This window comes from Dipteris shenzhenensis, chromosome 32, assembly GCF_047967505.1.
Source record: "Dipteris shenzhenensis isolate YYH24624 ecotype China chromosome 32, Dip_SZ_1.0, whole genome shotgun sequence".
NCBI lineage: Eukaryota > Viridiplantae > Streptophyta > Polypodiopsida > Gleicheniales > Dipteridaceae > Dipteris > Dipteris shenzhenensis.
Window position 1 is genome coordinate 29,411,548 of NC_141627.1, and position 15,285 is coordinate 29,426,832.

General features: G+C 45.1%; 1 protein-coding gene across 3 annotated transcripts; it reads left to right on the plus strand.

Moving 5' to 3' along the window:
- The first annotated feature begins 4,233 nt into the window (after positions 1-4,233).
- LOC147880583 (pentatricopeptide repeat-containing protein At3g12770-like) lies at positions 4,234-8,317 on the plus strand. 3 transcript variants are annotated; one of them, XM_087370498.1, is made up of 3 exons: positions 4,234-4,587; positions 5,677-5,890; positions 5,989-8,317. In XM_087370498.1, exons 2-3 carry the CDS (start codon positions 5,814-5,816, stop codon positions 8,141-8,143), a joined length of 2,232 nt encoding a protein of 743 aa, XP_087226624.1. In that variant the 5' UTR covers positions 4,234-4,587; positions 5,677-5,813; the 3' UTR covers positions 8,144-8,317. The 3 variants fall into 3 exon arrangements, with proteins under 3 accessions (XP_087226624.1, XP_087226623.1, XP_087226625.1); XM_087370497.1 differs by having other exon boundaries at positions 5,749-5,890; XM_087370499.1 differs by having other exon boundaries at positions 5,749-5,884.
- Positions 8,318-15,285: the final 6,968 nt, after the last annotated feature.

Below are 15,285 nucleotides of genomic sequence, written 5' to 3' on the forward strand. Positions count from 1 at the left end.
ACTGTTAATTTCATCTGTCAATTTTATGGGTTTTAGAAAGAGCTAGCCCCCCTCTTTATATGTTTTTTACCATCTATGGGCGTACCACTCATACTTTGCACTCCATCCTCGTCTCCTTTTGTTAAATGAATGTTTAATGGGATAGTTTTCACGTAGTACCAGTCTTTGTGACTCTATTTTAAAAGTTTCATATAACGTGCAGCAAAAGCAAGTATGCATCATTGCGGTGCATCAATTTTACAAGCAAAAACCTATGAGCAGGTTTATCCGAGCGTGTTTTTCAAGAGATTTAAAAAATTGTATTTCTTTATGAAACATGGTTTTTACAGTTTTATTTTCACTAGAACTAGATCTCTTTATCATAAAAATATACAAAATGTCACTCATTCAATTCTGCATAATACAAATTTTCTTCATATACATCCTTTCAACATGTAATATTTAATACTATATATGCAATATTTTCCAAAATATAACCCCATAGATGTGCTTAAATGGGGTTTTCCAATCAATTTGAGTGGCTGAATGACTATATTTGGACATTCGATGTAAAAGTTATGCCACTTTTAAAAGTGCTATCCATGGTAGTTTTGCCAGCGAAACTACCTTGGAAGACCTACTTCAAAGGGGTTTCACTGGCGAAACTACCTTGATGGCTTGCTTCAATGAGGTTTCTTTGGATAAATCCTTTCATGAGGCTAGGTTGAGAGAGGGTTTTCAATGTCACCCCCTATTAAAGCAAAAGTTGTAAGAAGGATCATAAGGGAATTTTCATAGAGAAGTCTACTCTACATGTGTGTTTCTTCAAAAGCCATCCCATTATGTTACTCACCATTCCTAAAGACTCATGTAAACATTTGTGTATAAAATAGGCATTGCTATAACACTTTGCATATTTCTAAGTGAAACTATGTTTTGTTTCGATCTATTTTTGCCATTTTTTTCAATATTAAGAAGCTTTTTTTCCCCTTCGCTTAGATGCTTGAAAGATTTCGCTCGGAAAATGCTCGTCCCCCGCATCATTGTGAGTCCAACATTTGAAGAATGGGAGTGTGTTGATAGGGATGGACAATGCTCTGAACTAGCATAATGCAAGTTTATTTTTACGTTTGCCAATGATGATATTCTCTATGAATCAATCACTTGATTAGAAATACATGCATCATTTATTTCCTAACATATGCTACATTATCCATCAAGAGTTGGGTAAGAACTTCAACGATTAATAGAGCATGAACGTTATCACTATACGGTTCTTGAGGAAGGGACCTATAGTTTCCCTTTTTGAGAGAGCCAAAATGCAATATTGCCTAGGAGTCAAGGACTTTACACCATTAGGAATCAACTACTCTATCTTGAGAGGTGGTCCCCATTCTCTCATGATGCTCCTTAGTCCATCAAGGTGGGTTGAGCTCTAAGCAAGTGTCAAAGAAAAGGAGGTCCTACCCTTCTTCATGTCCCAAGTCTATGAGGAGGAATTGTGGATCAGGTGAGCAAAAACAGGGTCACCAAGAGTCGATGAGGTAGCGAGGGTGGGTTGTGAGAATGTGAGAGTGAATGGAGGTGTTGCAATCCAAGTAGCCTGGTCACTATTAGTATGTGGGAGGGAAGGAGCGGTGAGAGGGAAAGAGCATTGTGATTAGGCCCAAGTGGCTTGGCATAGTGCTGTGAGGGGAGGGGCGATAGTGAGGTGTGGAGAGAGCATTGTGAGGGGGTTCTAGAGCATCACTATGCCTTCATAGTCTAATTGTGAAGTGAGGAAATGGAGAAAAAAAAAGGGGGGGGGGGGGGAGTTGGGGGGGAGGAAATTTTGCTAGGGCCAATCAAGCTTGAGTGTGGCAAAGAGAGAGTGTGTGTATGCGTGTGATCAGGAGGAGGGGAAAGGATTTCTACATCGGGCGGCTTGGCTATGTATTACTTAAGGGAGAGAGAAGAGAATGGAAAGGGGAGTGAGAGTGTAGAGAATAGAGAGCCACAGAGAGGGGGGTGAGGGTAATTGGAAGTAAAAGAAGAACAGAGAGAGAGCGAGTGAACAAGGGAAGAGAGGGGGTGGGGAGTACATAAAGGGGGGAGAGAGAGAGAGAGAGAGAGAGAGAGAGAGAGAGAGAGGGGGGGGGGGGGGTGCGAGAGGGGAGGTAGAGGAGGGAGAGGCTAAAGCGAAATGAAAGAAAGAGGGAGAGGAAGAGAAATGAAGAAGGGGTGATGAGAGCGACTAAATGGAAGAGAAGGGAAGAGAGAGAGCAAGAGAGAGAGGAAGAGACAAATCAAGAGGGGTGAAGAGAGGAGCTACCAAGAGCCAAGAAGAGAGGCAATGAGGGGGTAAGACAAAGAAAAACCAAACATGGAGGGCTTAGTCCCTTTCCAAAAATTGAACAAAGAACAAAAACACTTATTTCTTTTCTTCATTTTAATTGTGGCACAAAAATTAATATTAATATCACAACCCCTTACCCCTTCGGCTCATAAATCACCTTTTTTCCATTTCCCATTCTAAGATCAAATCTGTAGCATCGACCCTTTAGGAACTTTGGCATTATCTTTATCACCTCCCTCCTCATTCGATTGCTATAACGCTTGAAAACTATTTGTTAGTTTGAGGGCATTTGAAGGCTTATGCTCTAGTATCTCTTTGACCATTTTTACATCATGAATAAATCATGTGGCATATTGGTCAAATGCATCGGCTATCTTTTAACATACTATAGTAATAATCATACTCTTGCTCTTATTTACTACTTGGGATTTTTATTTTCCTTTACAAATCTCCAAACCAATGCCCAAAGGAAGCATGAATTTAGTGAATTCTCGTATAAGATGGTTGATACTTGGGGAACTTATTTATTTGCCATCAAATAGATTACTAAAGCCTTGGAAGTTTGTTTTCTAGGTCCATCTCTACATAGATTTGTGCATGAGATAAGGATTGAGAAATGGCTCCTTCCCAACATTACACTTAATCTGTTGACAGAGGATCACGACGAGTTTAAGCAAAGTTGGTCATTGCTAACTATAGCTCTTGTGGAGCACTTTGGCAACCAAGAAATTCCCGCTTGCTTGTCTCTATAGGTAGCCCAGTTAAGGCAGTAGGCAAGACATATAGCCGTTGAGGATTGTGCACTTCAATCTCCCCCCTATGTGTTAAGACTAAGTGATGGCTCTGCCTCGTTCCCCCCGTTTATTCCAAGGTAGGATTCACGAACATCCACCCATCGCTTTGGAATAGGGGCGTACTTCCACATGGTAGTCTTTCATAGGCCATTCAAAAAGTTTTTCTTGTCCATTATAGAATTTGATATGTGGCCTCCTTGGCCACCCAAGGTGTGGACATCTGAAAAAGTGGGCCATTTAACTAAGAATCCTTTACTAGCTCAATAAACAATGTTTGCAGCTCATCAAACTGTGTCCCCACTGTGTCAAGCAAATAGTGCCTAAAGACTACAACGTCCTGAGGATGTGAGGACATTTTGTGAATCCTCCCCAATTCTATAGTACTATTCACTGAAAACCTGTAAACTATATACAATGAATCTTCATTTTCACTTGTAAAAAAGTTTTCTCAAATTTGTAAAATTTACAAAATTTTAGGCATATTAGTTATATTTTAGCTAAAAGATCTCCAAATTCTCAAGAAAAGCCTTCAAAATTTTGAAACCCCAAGTTTTGTGATTTGTTTGTTTTTGTTTTGCATTGTATTGGAATTGAAAGTGCGAATTTTGAAACCCCAAGTTTTGTGATTTGTTTGTTTTTGTTTTGCATTGTATTGGAATTGAAAGTGCCAAGAGCGCTCCCATACTGAGTGACCAAGATAGAATCTTGAGCTGTCCCTGGGTCTTGAACTGGCACATACACACGCACGTATTAGGTGCTTGGTCTAACACTCTTGGAGAGAAAGATGTTCTCTCTCAATAGAGTTGGAGAAAAATATTTTCTGTGAAATGTTTTGTGTGAACACTGATTCGATAGTAAATTTCTCTTTCCCCTCTGCCGAATGCTGAATGCAGGGAGAGCTGCATTGCAATTTGTAAACAGATCTCATGGCAGACAAAATGGTGGGATTCCATGATTCGCAAGTATTTCAACTTGCATATTCAAGATTGAGGGCGAGAAATGGCAAGCAGCAGGTATCACCATGATTCATTTATCCTCTGTCAACAGATTAAGTGCAGATCCCAGGGGAAAGAGAAATATACACAGAAAAAGCCAGCTCTCAAAACCAAACACAATGGAGGAGCCTCCCTGTGGATGGGTGTGCTTCCTATGACGGCGACGATCTGAAGACAGAGTCGAGCCACAGGCACTCTCTAGAAAATCCCTGAGTAGTCTCAGCAGTTGCCAACAGTTTTCAGAAATGGTGGAAAGCAGGAGGAGCATGTGCAGGATAGTTGCTCTGCTCAATCTCAGATGTGGGCGCAGCTCGTTTGCATCATCAGACCATAATTTGCGCATACCATCTAAATTTTCCGCACCTATTGCTTCATCATCTGCGTGGTCATCAACAGAATTGCTCAACCTCTGCGCCCGTTTCTCGTTTACACGTGAAATCTCCTACTACCGCCAGATACATGCAAGAACTTGCCACAGTCGACAGTAAGTTCCTTAACCACTGTGTTTCCTTTCGCACCTCCAGTAGTTCTGCTGTGGTGCTGGAAAAGTCTACGTGCTTCTGTATATTATAGTTGCATCCCCTGGTGAATCTGCTTCTGTCGACTTATCATGCCCAAGTTCAATTGAAAATTCACCAAGTAGTTTGATGTTCCCTCGTAGCAATTTTAAGAGAAAAGACCATGCCTTAAAACGTATTTTTACATCCAATGCTGTGTGCCAGGTTCTTGGAATCTGGTTTACCATGTTGACTGCACAAGTACCATCTGACCTTCTGACAGCCACCAAATATATAGAATTTCCTCGGAATGAGATTTTCAGCTTCTCTCATACATACCATGCATACATAACAACTCCCCTTGCTGTCCGGGTAGGATTTATACTGTCGGAAAAGAGTTCCTCCTCCTCAGCGGGATCCTTCCTTTCTTCAGATGCAGTAAAGAGGAGACATCTTCCCATCCTGTCCTTTGTACGAAGATCAGACTTATTCCTGATACCATCTGAGAATTACCAAAATAGCAGCGGAATCATCGGCTGAGATGAACAAGCTAAGTGAGATAATACGCAAAGTTATGTTGTCAGGCAAATCTGGAAGGCATTGAAGGATGCTACTTTTCTCTCTTTTCTTTATCCAACGTCTCGAGGCTACTACTTTTCTTTATCCAAAGTCTCTGCCTTTCTTTTTCCAAAGTCTGTGGTGTGCCTTTTTCACTTATGTTACTGCATTTTCCTTTAGCAGAGAAGTTCATGCTCTCAGGAATGGTCTAAAGCTCAGATATGAAATGAGCTTGATGCGATTCTGGATTTAGCCTGCTTGTCCATAAGTTAGCAGAAAAATGTTGTAGCAGGTGTTAAGCTATCAATGTGGAGAGCTTAAAAATATACTTGCACGAGACATGTCTTTTTGTTGGGGCTTTCTGTTGGTGCATTTGTGTGTACTCGACCTTAATGTTTGCAAGTTCTTGGTTGTACGAATTTGGATTTCCTCTGTGTGTGTGTGTGAGTCTCAGCGAAGCTCAATTTCAATACAGTCATTGTCACTAAATTGACAATGACTGTGTGTGTGTGTCTCAGCGAAGCTCAATTTCAATACAGTCATTGTCACTAAATTGATCTATGGCAATTCATATTTCTACATGTCGGCAGAGCAAACTTAATCATCCGGACTTCAAGAATAAGACCTGTACAGATTTCCGGTGGATAGATTGTAAATGGATGCCCACAAAGGCATGAGGAAGAAAGAGACTATGGCTCAATATCCTGGACAGTCTGGTGCATTCAGGTCATGGTATGGATTTTTAGCTTGTCTCCTTGTTAGAATATTAATATTTTTACTTGGCATATTTGTTTAGTATTACTTTCTTGATTTTGTATTTAATGTTGCAGGAGGGGATGCAGAAAGAAATCATTGGTGATTGATGGGGGTGTGAACAAACTCTGCCAAGGTGGACAATTAAAAGAAGCATTGAAGAAAGTGGGTCGCATGGTTCAATGTGGTTTTCAGGTCAATGTGGACTCCTACAAGGCACTATTGCAGGCCTGTATGAAAGTGAAAGCTCTGACAGAGGGCAGACAAGTGCATGCCTTTTTGAATGAAAGTGGATTTCAGTCACACATCTTCCTGGGGAATAATCTTGTTAGTATGTATGCAATCTGTGGTAGTCTATTGGAGGCACGTGCTACATTTGATAAAATGCCAAAACACAATGTATTTTCCTGGACCGCAATCATTTCTGCATATGTCAAGCAAGAGCAATCTAAAGAGGCAATCGACTTATTTCAGAGCATGCTACAAACGAGGGTGACACCTGACAGTGTTATATTCATCGTGGTTCTGCAAGCATGTTGCAGCATTGCTACCCTTGACCGAGGCAAGTGGGTCCATGTGCAGATTCTTAAAAGTGGCATTGAGTTGGATGTTTTTGTAGGGAGCGCCCTTGTGGACATGTATGCCAAATGTGGCAGCATAGATGATGCACGTATAGTGTTCAATGAAATGCAGGAACGTGATGTGGTTGCATGGAATGCTATGATTGCTAGCTATGCACAAGAAGGGCATGGTGAAGAGGTTCTTTTTCTTTTTGGTCAAATGCAACAAGAAGGCATGACGCCAGATGAGGTAACATTTCTTGGCGTTATCAAAGCCTGTGCTAGCATTTCAGCCCTGGAATGGGGCAAGCAAGTTCATGCTCGCATAATCAAAAGTGGCATTGATTTTGATTCTTTTGTGGAGAGCACTCTTGTTCATATGTATTCAAACTGTGGTAAACTAGAAGAGGCACGACAAGTGTTTGACAGTATCTACAAACAAAACGTGGTCTCATGGACTTCAATGATAACAGGTTGTGCTCAGCAGGGGTGTGGTGAGGAGGCACTCAAGCTCTTTGATCAAATGCAGCAGGCAGGAGTGGCTCCAAACAATGTGACCTTTATTGGTGTTCTGAATGCCTGTGCAAGTTTGATAGCTTTAGAACGCGGCAAACAGTTTCATGCAGATGTAATAAAATATGGCTTTGATTCTGATATTTTGGTATGCAATACCATAGTTGACATGTATGCAAAATGTGGGAGCATACACATTGCCCGCAAAGTTTTTGATGAGACATGCGAACGCGATGTGGTCTCCTGGAATGCAATGATTGCAGGATACGCTCAGCAAGGGCTTGGCAAGGAGGCTCTCCGGCTGTTTGAAGAAATGCCAAGGGATCTGTTGAAACCCAATGAAGTCACTTTTGTTTCTGTACTTTCTGCATGTAGTCATGGAGGTTTAGTGGAAGAAGCTCATCGCTACTTTGACTCGATGGTTCAAGATTATGGCATCTCACCAATAACTGAACATTATTCCTGCATGATTGACCTTCTGGGTCGGGCAGGGCGCCTTGCTGCGGCAGATAACCTAATTAAAAAAATGCCAATCCAACCTGATGCTTCGGGCTGGCTGGCTTTACTTGGCGCCTGCAGAAAACATCGCAACGTGGAACTAGCAAGGTATGCCTTCAAACAGGTTCTGAAGTTGGAACCGAAAAGCTCTGGAGCATATGTACTACTATCGAACATCTGTGCTGTGGCTGGAATGTGGGATGAGGTAGCACAGCTTAGGAAAGAGATGAATGAGGCAGGTATTAAGAAAGAGCCAGGTCGCTCTTGGATTGAGGTTGATAGTCAAATTTATGCATTTGCTGTAGCAGATAGAACTCACCCACGAAGTAGAGAGATTGAGATTGAATTAAAAAAGTTGTTGGAGATGATTAAGGAGGAAGGCTATGTACCTGACTTCAGCTTTGTGCTCCATGAAATAAAAGACGAGCGCAAGGAAGATATTTTGTGGGAGCACAGTGAAAAGCTGGCCATTGGGTTTGGCCTCATTAGTACCCCTCCTGGGACGACTATCCGCATTAAGAAGAATCTCAGGGTATGTGGCGACTGTCACAGTGCCACAAAAATCATCTCGAAAGTTACGCAACGGGAGATAATTGCAAGAGATATGAGCCGCTTCCATCATTTTAAGGATGGCATATGTTCTTGTGGAGATTACTGGTAGCACAGAAACATTAAGTCAAAAGCCCTGCAAAATAAAAAGGGCTGATGGCTACATGACCTTTATGTTTTGGAATCCTCGGTATGTAGTGCAGCCCAACTGGTGATACCCATGCGCTTCCTGTGGGTGACATGTTTGAAGAGGTGAATACGGATCCTAAAAAGGTGACAGAGTCCAGAACCTTTTGCAAGGCGACTGCACCTCCATTAAGCTTCCAATTACAACTGAGATCGACATGGCCTTATGGAATTAAACAAGTAGATTACCTGCATGTTTGACACAGTATTCTGTTGATATCTATAAAGAAACAATGTACTCTGTCAAACGACATGGCAGCCAACTTGGGTGCTGTGAATATACTCAGAATAGACATGCTGCTTACTTCTGAGCCATAGAGCTGACCCTCAAGCCCAGGGACAAGACATCTTCGATATGTCCATAGGAAGTAAGCTGCGGCATTGAGTACCCCAACAGCCACGTTGTTGTTTGACTTGTCCTAGAAAAATGAAGTCCCTCACAAGGCCTTTGTATAGGCCATACTTCAACATATTGCAATCAATTCGTATGAAATGCCTTGTTCTGATCCCATCTCTAGCCTTCCTCTTGCTGTTTTGGACTCCTTCCATATACCTTCCCAACCATTTCTATAATCAATTGCAATCATTTGATATGAATTGCCTCCTTTTGATCCCATCCCTAACCTACGTCTTGCTCTCTCAAAATTCTCCTGTATACATTCCCAAGCCATCCTATGGTTAAAAATGTTTGAAATTACTGTTATAGATAAACCCAGTGAAGCTTACATAAAATTAGGGTCAAAGCCCTAATTAGACAATCACAATTGTAGCTAGCAGTGTCCTAGAAAAAGCAGTCCGGAGATTGCCCTAGAATGTTGTTAAGAGTAGTCGGTTATGACAGTTTCATGTAACTAGAGCTAGTATGCATAGGTCAGTGTGTGCTCTAGAGTGGATAAGAGGATCAACCCCATCCACATGTGGATGATGTATATATAGTTTTGTGATAATGGTAGTTGTACATTATAGTTTTGTGTTCTTGTTCAAGTGTCCCTCTCTCCTATTTTGCTAACATGATGTCAGAGCTTCCTTGTAACCTCCTGTGTGAGAGCTTGAATGTGCACGACATTGAGGATTGGGAGGAGAGAAGAAGCCACAAAGGCTTGAGGGATTTTCCCTAAGGTCATAGAGACCTGATTCATTTTCAGCTGCTGTATTGAATGATTGTTTCTCCATCCGTTTGAATTTCTCACCATCTTTTTGGCATCATCCCATTTCTGCTTGCCTTTAATTGAGAGGACGTTCTCATCTTCCACTTGCACCTAAACGTTGGATCTTTGAGAATGGTTTTAACCAATCAATGCTGAAAGGTTTTTGTGGGATTCTTGCGATTTAAGCCTGCCTGAAGAAATGGCGATCACAAACGATAATGTTAAGCTAGATGTCGCATCAAAAAACATCCCGGTTGATCCTCCTCTTATTTGCCATTCCTGGAGAGTGTTGATCGTTTGTTGGATTCCTCTCCTTGCTTTGCCACCGCTCTGTAAATTGCCTTCATCCGATTCTAGACGTTTCCACTCTCATGTATTGCGCCATACACGCTTTTTTAGCTAACCTGCGATTGCAAAACCTTTTTGGGAGGTGCTACTGTAGTAAAACAACGAAGCCCATCAGAGGAGTTGAGGCAGTCATATTTGGAAGAAGCCACCACAAGCACATTCCAAACAAGTCAGGATGTCAATTTGGAGGGGCAACATGGAGCTCTTAGTGAAAAAGTCCTTGGTTATGGCTATGCATTGGGATCTACTGCCTCGTTCCTCCATGGGAAGGTTCTTTGAATGTACCGGCCCTTAGAGGAGCCCATTGTTGCTGTACAAGCATAGTGAATTGGGGAGATTGTCCCCCTAGATTGTGCAGGTGTCGAGTGGTGGTAAATATACCAAAATTAATTCTCCTGGTTGGACAAAACTAGGCAAGTATGTCCCTTAATGTTTTGATCATGTCAAAGTTCAGGGGTTTAGGGTGGGTCCTAGACTTCTCTACATAGGTTCTAACATTGGTGGTTGAAACACCATTGAAGGTTCTAGCAAATGACTTGACCATTTTGGGAGCTTCAGCCAAGCCAAGCCTAGTCTCTAACTGTCACGAGCATCCACACGCCCGTGGCCATGCTAGCTAGTGTCAGCGCAGGCAACCAAGTCAACGGCCATGTAGACGTCTGTACAACCATTCAGGCAGCCTTGCGCAATCAGCAATCAGTGCACAGTCAAGAGGCAGTCAGTGCCACGTCATCGCAGGTCAAAAAATGTAGAGTTGACTTTTTGGTCAAAAGTCAAATCATTGACTTTTTGGCCGACTTGGTCAACGGTCGGCGTTGACCAGTCGACCAGGTCAACGGTCGGCGTTGACCAAGTCGGCCAGGCTGACCTATCAGCCTATAAAAGGGCAGCCTTTGGCCCTCATTCTTCATCCACTCCTCAGGCCTTCAAGCCTTCAGAGTAGCAAGAGTCAGGCCTCCCCGCAGTAGACCAGCAGGAGACCAGCAGGGTAGCCTCAACCTCTTTAGGAATCTAGTGAGGATTCACCTCCTCTAGGTAGTCTAGTCTTCTAGTTTTGCAGTGAGGGTTTCAGCCCCTCCATACAGTTGTATTCTGCCCTTTGGGCATTCATTATTCAGTGGTATCTATTTCCTCTTCGGAGGTCCACTACATTCTCTCCCTCTGATTCTCTCCCCACCAAGTTTTGTAAAACCCGCATGGGTCTTGGTGGTTGAGGCTCTGGTTCATGTCGTGGTGTGTGTTCGATCCCTGCGGATCGCTTCGGATAAGCCTGTTAAGGCTTCTTGGCATTGTTGCTACGAAGTAAAAAACTCCTCTCTCTCTCTCTCTCACATCCACAACTCACTTTGTGTAATGAGTGCATCATCTTGCAGTTGCAGTTAGTATTGGGCAGGAGAGAGAGTGAGGATAGTCTATCTCCTCCTACATTGGTATCAGAGCTTCAAATTCTTTCCTGAGACAGAGGGTTATTATGCAAAAATCGCATTTTTTTTTTGGAATTTTGACCCTACCTCGGACTAGTGGTAGTACCATACTCCATTAGCCACTCCCTCCCTTACTTCATCACGCATCGGGCCGGCTCCCGTCTTCACCCGTTGGTCTTTACACCTTGTGGCGTGAGGGGACAGTTCGTTTCCAGAAGTTGAGGGGATCAGTTCAGTCAGGGATAGCCCCACCGTTTATGGTCCAGACAAGATCCGGTAAGGACACCATGAGCACCAATGAACAGTCCAACACAGGAGGGAAGGGTTCAGTGCCTCCACTACCACAGAATCCTGCAGACACTTCCATGTTTGCCATGAGAGCCATGTTGCAGGCTATGATGCAGATGCAACAATAACAGTCCGAGGCTCTCTTCGCCCGCATGGCCCAGCTTCAAGAGATGTGGGAAGATCGTGAGCAGGCCGTCAGAGAGCGTGAAAGGCTAGCTCGGGAGGCCAAAGAAGAACGCGATCGGGAGGCTCGGGAAGCAAAAGAAGAACGCGATCGGGAAGGTCGGGAAGTCGAAAGGGCATCTTAGGAAGCAAAAGACGAACGCGATCGAGAGGCTCGCGAAGCAAAAGAAGAACGCGATCGGGAAGCTTGGGAAGCCAAGGAACTCCGGGACTGCGAGGCTTAGGTGGCCAAGGAGCTCTGAGAAAGGATTGCTTGAGAAGAGAAGGAAGAACGGGATCGGCAGCTTCTCATATCTCTACTTCGACCAGAGGGGGGAGAAAAGGAGAGACTTCCACCTCCAGCCAAGCCTTTTTTTCCAGGGAAGCTCAACTTCACACTGTATGATGGTAAGCAGGAACCCTTAGTGTTGACTTCATGGCTCAATCAGTTTGAAAGTTATTTTTCAGTGATGCCTATGAAGGACAACGAGCGGTGCATCCTAGCATCCATGCACCTCACAGGCAAGGCGGTCACGTGGTGGCTCAAGTGGCAGAAGGACCACTATGATGCAGACGAGGAGCACCTCTGTACAGCTGGACGGAATTCGTGAAAGATCTTCGATCATGGTTCTTGCCACCGCAGTACCTGGACAGGCTCCAGAGTCAGTTTTACGAGCTACGCCAGGGAGACACCGAGACGGTGAATCATTATGCCAATAAGTTCACTCAGATGTTTATACAGTTGCAGTTGGAGGACAGTCTGAAGCTGAGCAAATTTCTCCATGGATTGCGCACAGAGATCCAGTGGTATGTCAGAAGTTTCAGGCCACAGGATTACGAGTGTGCATATGAGCTTGCTCAGAATTTTGAGCTCATGCACAAGGGTCAAGGATCCAAGCAAGTCAATAGTATGAAGTCCCAAGATTCCACACCAGGTGATGGTGGGAATGGGCAGCAGAAGAAGAGCTGGATGGCGAAGGATAGCAATGGCTATGGCAGGTACTTGGATATAGCGACACGACCCCTCTATGCCAAGGAGAACCGATGCTTCCATTGTCATGTGCTAGGCCATAATAAGAAAGATTGCCTGCATTACTAGAAGCTTCTCACAACAGGAGCCGCGTCAAGTGGTTCAGCAACATCATCTTCAACAACCTTAGTTGTCATTGAGGAGCTTGATGAACAACAGACTATAGGGACCACCTTAGTAGTCATCCAAGAGTTTGAAGCTCAACAGAAGGGGGAGCCTCGCCAGTTTCCCAATATGTTCCAGTTTTATGGACAGGTCGGTGGTCAAAAGATCCTTATCCTAGCAGACTCAGGCAGTTCCGAGGACATCATCTCCACCAAAGTAGCTAAAAAGGCTCAGTTGCCTCTTACGCCAATGGAACCAATGACCTTGAATGGTGCATTTCCAGGGCAGTAGATAGAGATCAACATACAGGTACTCTGTCGCCAAGCGTCCTACCACTCTGATCATCTGCCAGTGTATCCCATCAAGACTCCCATCCATCTCAGGGTCACTTCCAGTGAGGGGCTGTAGTAGGCCTCCAGATTTTACATGGAAGAAGCCGGGGTGTGTGCTGCCGCGCTGCATCAAAATCCTCAAGGGAACACCAGTACGGGAAAACTACCCCAGCCATCTGCTGTCTCTCCAAATGTGAAGTCCTTCCCACCAGGACTCAGAAATGGCTAAGTCGATCTCGCCCATCCGCTGCCCTGCCCCTCTCAGATGCGCTAGGGCGTCAAGCCTCGTATGTGCCTCCATAGGTAGTTTGCTCTAGCGACCAAAAGACCCTACTGAACCACTGTCCCACTGTGCCCAATCAATGTGAGTCCGCTGCCCTAGCATACGTCCCTCCTGATCTCTGACCTCTGGGTGCCACATAAGGGGCTGACGCTCGAACTCCTCTCTGCATTTGGGTGGAGCACGGATGAGACCCCCTGCTAGTCTCTGCCAAACCCTGTGAAGACTCCTCATCAAGGGGGAGCCCTTTCCCGTAAGGGGGGCCTCTGAGAAGATCCATCTATGTGAAGGCTGCCACTGTCCCCCAATGCGTGGGGTGCTCCTCGGAAGCCCTCTCTGTAAGAGGAGCTTCCAAGGCTCGGCACCTGGGGTGAGGCCACGAACCACTAGCTTGTCCAGAAGGGCCATGCTCTGCATCTCTGGATCAATGATACCCAAGCCTCCCAGTGCCTGCGGCATGATCACTGTCTGCCAAGCTACTCGGGCCTTAGTGTTCCTCGTGCCGTCTGAACCTGCCCAGAGGAAGTTCGTACCAACCGTCGAAGCTGCCCAATGCATCCTCTGTGAAAGCACCAACAGGAGGCAATATACCAGGCAGTGGCAAGAAGGACCTGGTTTGCCACTAAAGCGCGACCTGCGAGGGAGATTTTGGCCGAGCTCCAATAGAGAAGCTTGCACCGAACACTCTCAAGGACCCAGGCAATCTGCTGATCTGTTATAATGTCAATACCCACCTAGCATCCGAGGTATCTCATTGTCTGGCCCCGCGGTATCCATTTGAAATCAAAGTCACTCCCCCACTCACGGATCTCCTGTGTCTCCTCAAAGCCCATGAAGAAGCCCATGGATTTCGTCCAGTTGATCCGTGCCCCTGAGGCCTCACAATAGATAGCCAAGGCGCCTCTGACTCTCTCTAGACTTGTTGTGGTGCCCTCAACATACAAGGCCGTGTCATCTGCAAACTCCGAGTCAAGGAGCTCCTCCTCTGCTTGATTGGGAGCCTCAACCCTGTGAGACTCGCCACCTGTGATCTCAAAAAGCAGCCCAGAGCCTCCGCTACAAATAGGAAGAGGAAGGGAGCTAGTGGGCAGCCCTGGCAAACCGAGCGAGAGAGAGGAAAGGCCTTGCCTGTGTGTCCTCCGCCGATAATCATATGACTAGAGCTCCTTGCGTAAAGCACTGAAACTCCTCACCCATCTGTCTGAGAAACCCAATCTCCTTATAGTGTCCTCCAGGAAAGACCACTCCACCCTGTCGTAGGCCTTCTCAAAGTCCAAGAGAAGGATGGCCAGTGGCTGTGACTCCTCCCTGGACCAATCCACTGCCTCCTAGAACGTGAAGATGTTGTCCGCTCCTGGACAAACCCAGTCTGTGTGTCATGGATGATGTTGGTAAGATGAGGTTATAACCGCAAACTCAAGACCTTGGTGAGGATCTTGTATGCAGTATCAAGCAGAGTGATCGGCCTCCACTGTCGAATATCTGACCTATCTCCCCCTTTCAGGATCAAATAGATCCACCCCCTGCACAAGGACTGAGGAAGAAGGCCTGTGTCGAAAATCTGTTGGCCAGCTAAACGGAAGGGGTAAGAGATAATCTCCCAGAAGTTTCGGAAGAAGGCCGGAGTCAAGCCATCCTCCCTCGGGAGAGCCTTGAGGGCTTCCCAGAGCTCCTCATCTGTGAAGGGCTTCTCAAGTCTGCTGCACAAGTCCCGTGAGACTACTGTCGGAACATGATCCCAAACTAGCTCTCGGGCCACAAGACCAGCTGGGATCATCCTCTCTGTCTGAAAGAGCTGGCTATAAAATTTGGTAGTCATGTCAAGAATCTCCTACGGGTCAGTGTGCATGATGCCCTACGAGTCCCGAAGACGCCGTAACTGTGTGTCGATCGATCGGGGCCTAGTGGTCTGAAAGAATTGCTTCGTCATCCTGTCCCCCCTGTTGTACCC

Excerpts from the sequence above, each read along its gene's own strand:
- LOC147880583 (XM_087370498.1), top strand. The coding sequence starts at position 5,814 with ATGGATGCCCACAAAGGCATGAGGAAGAAAGAGACTATGGCTCAATAT. Across the intron at positions 5,891-5,988 it reads TCTGGTGCATTCAGGTCATG|GAGGGGATGCAGAAAGAAAT; the intron begins GTATGGATTTTT and ends TTAATGTTGCAG.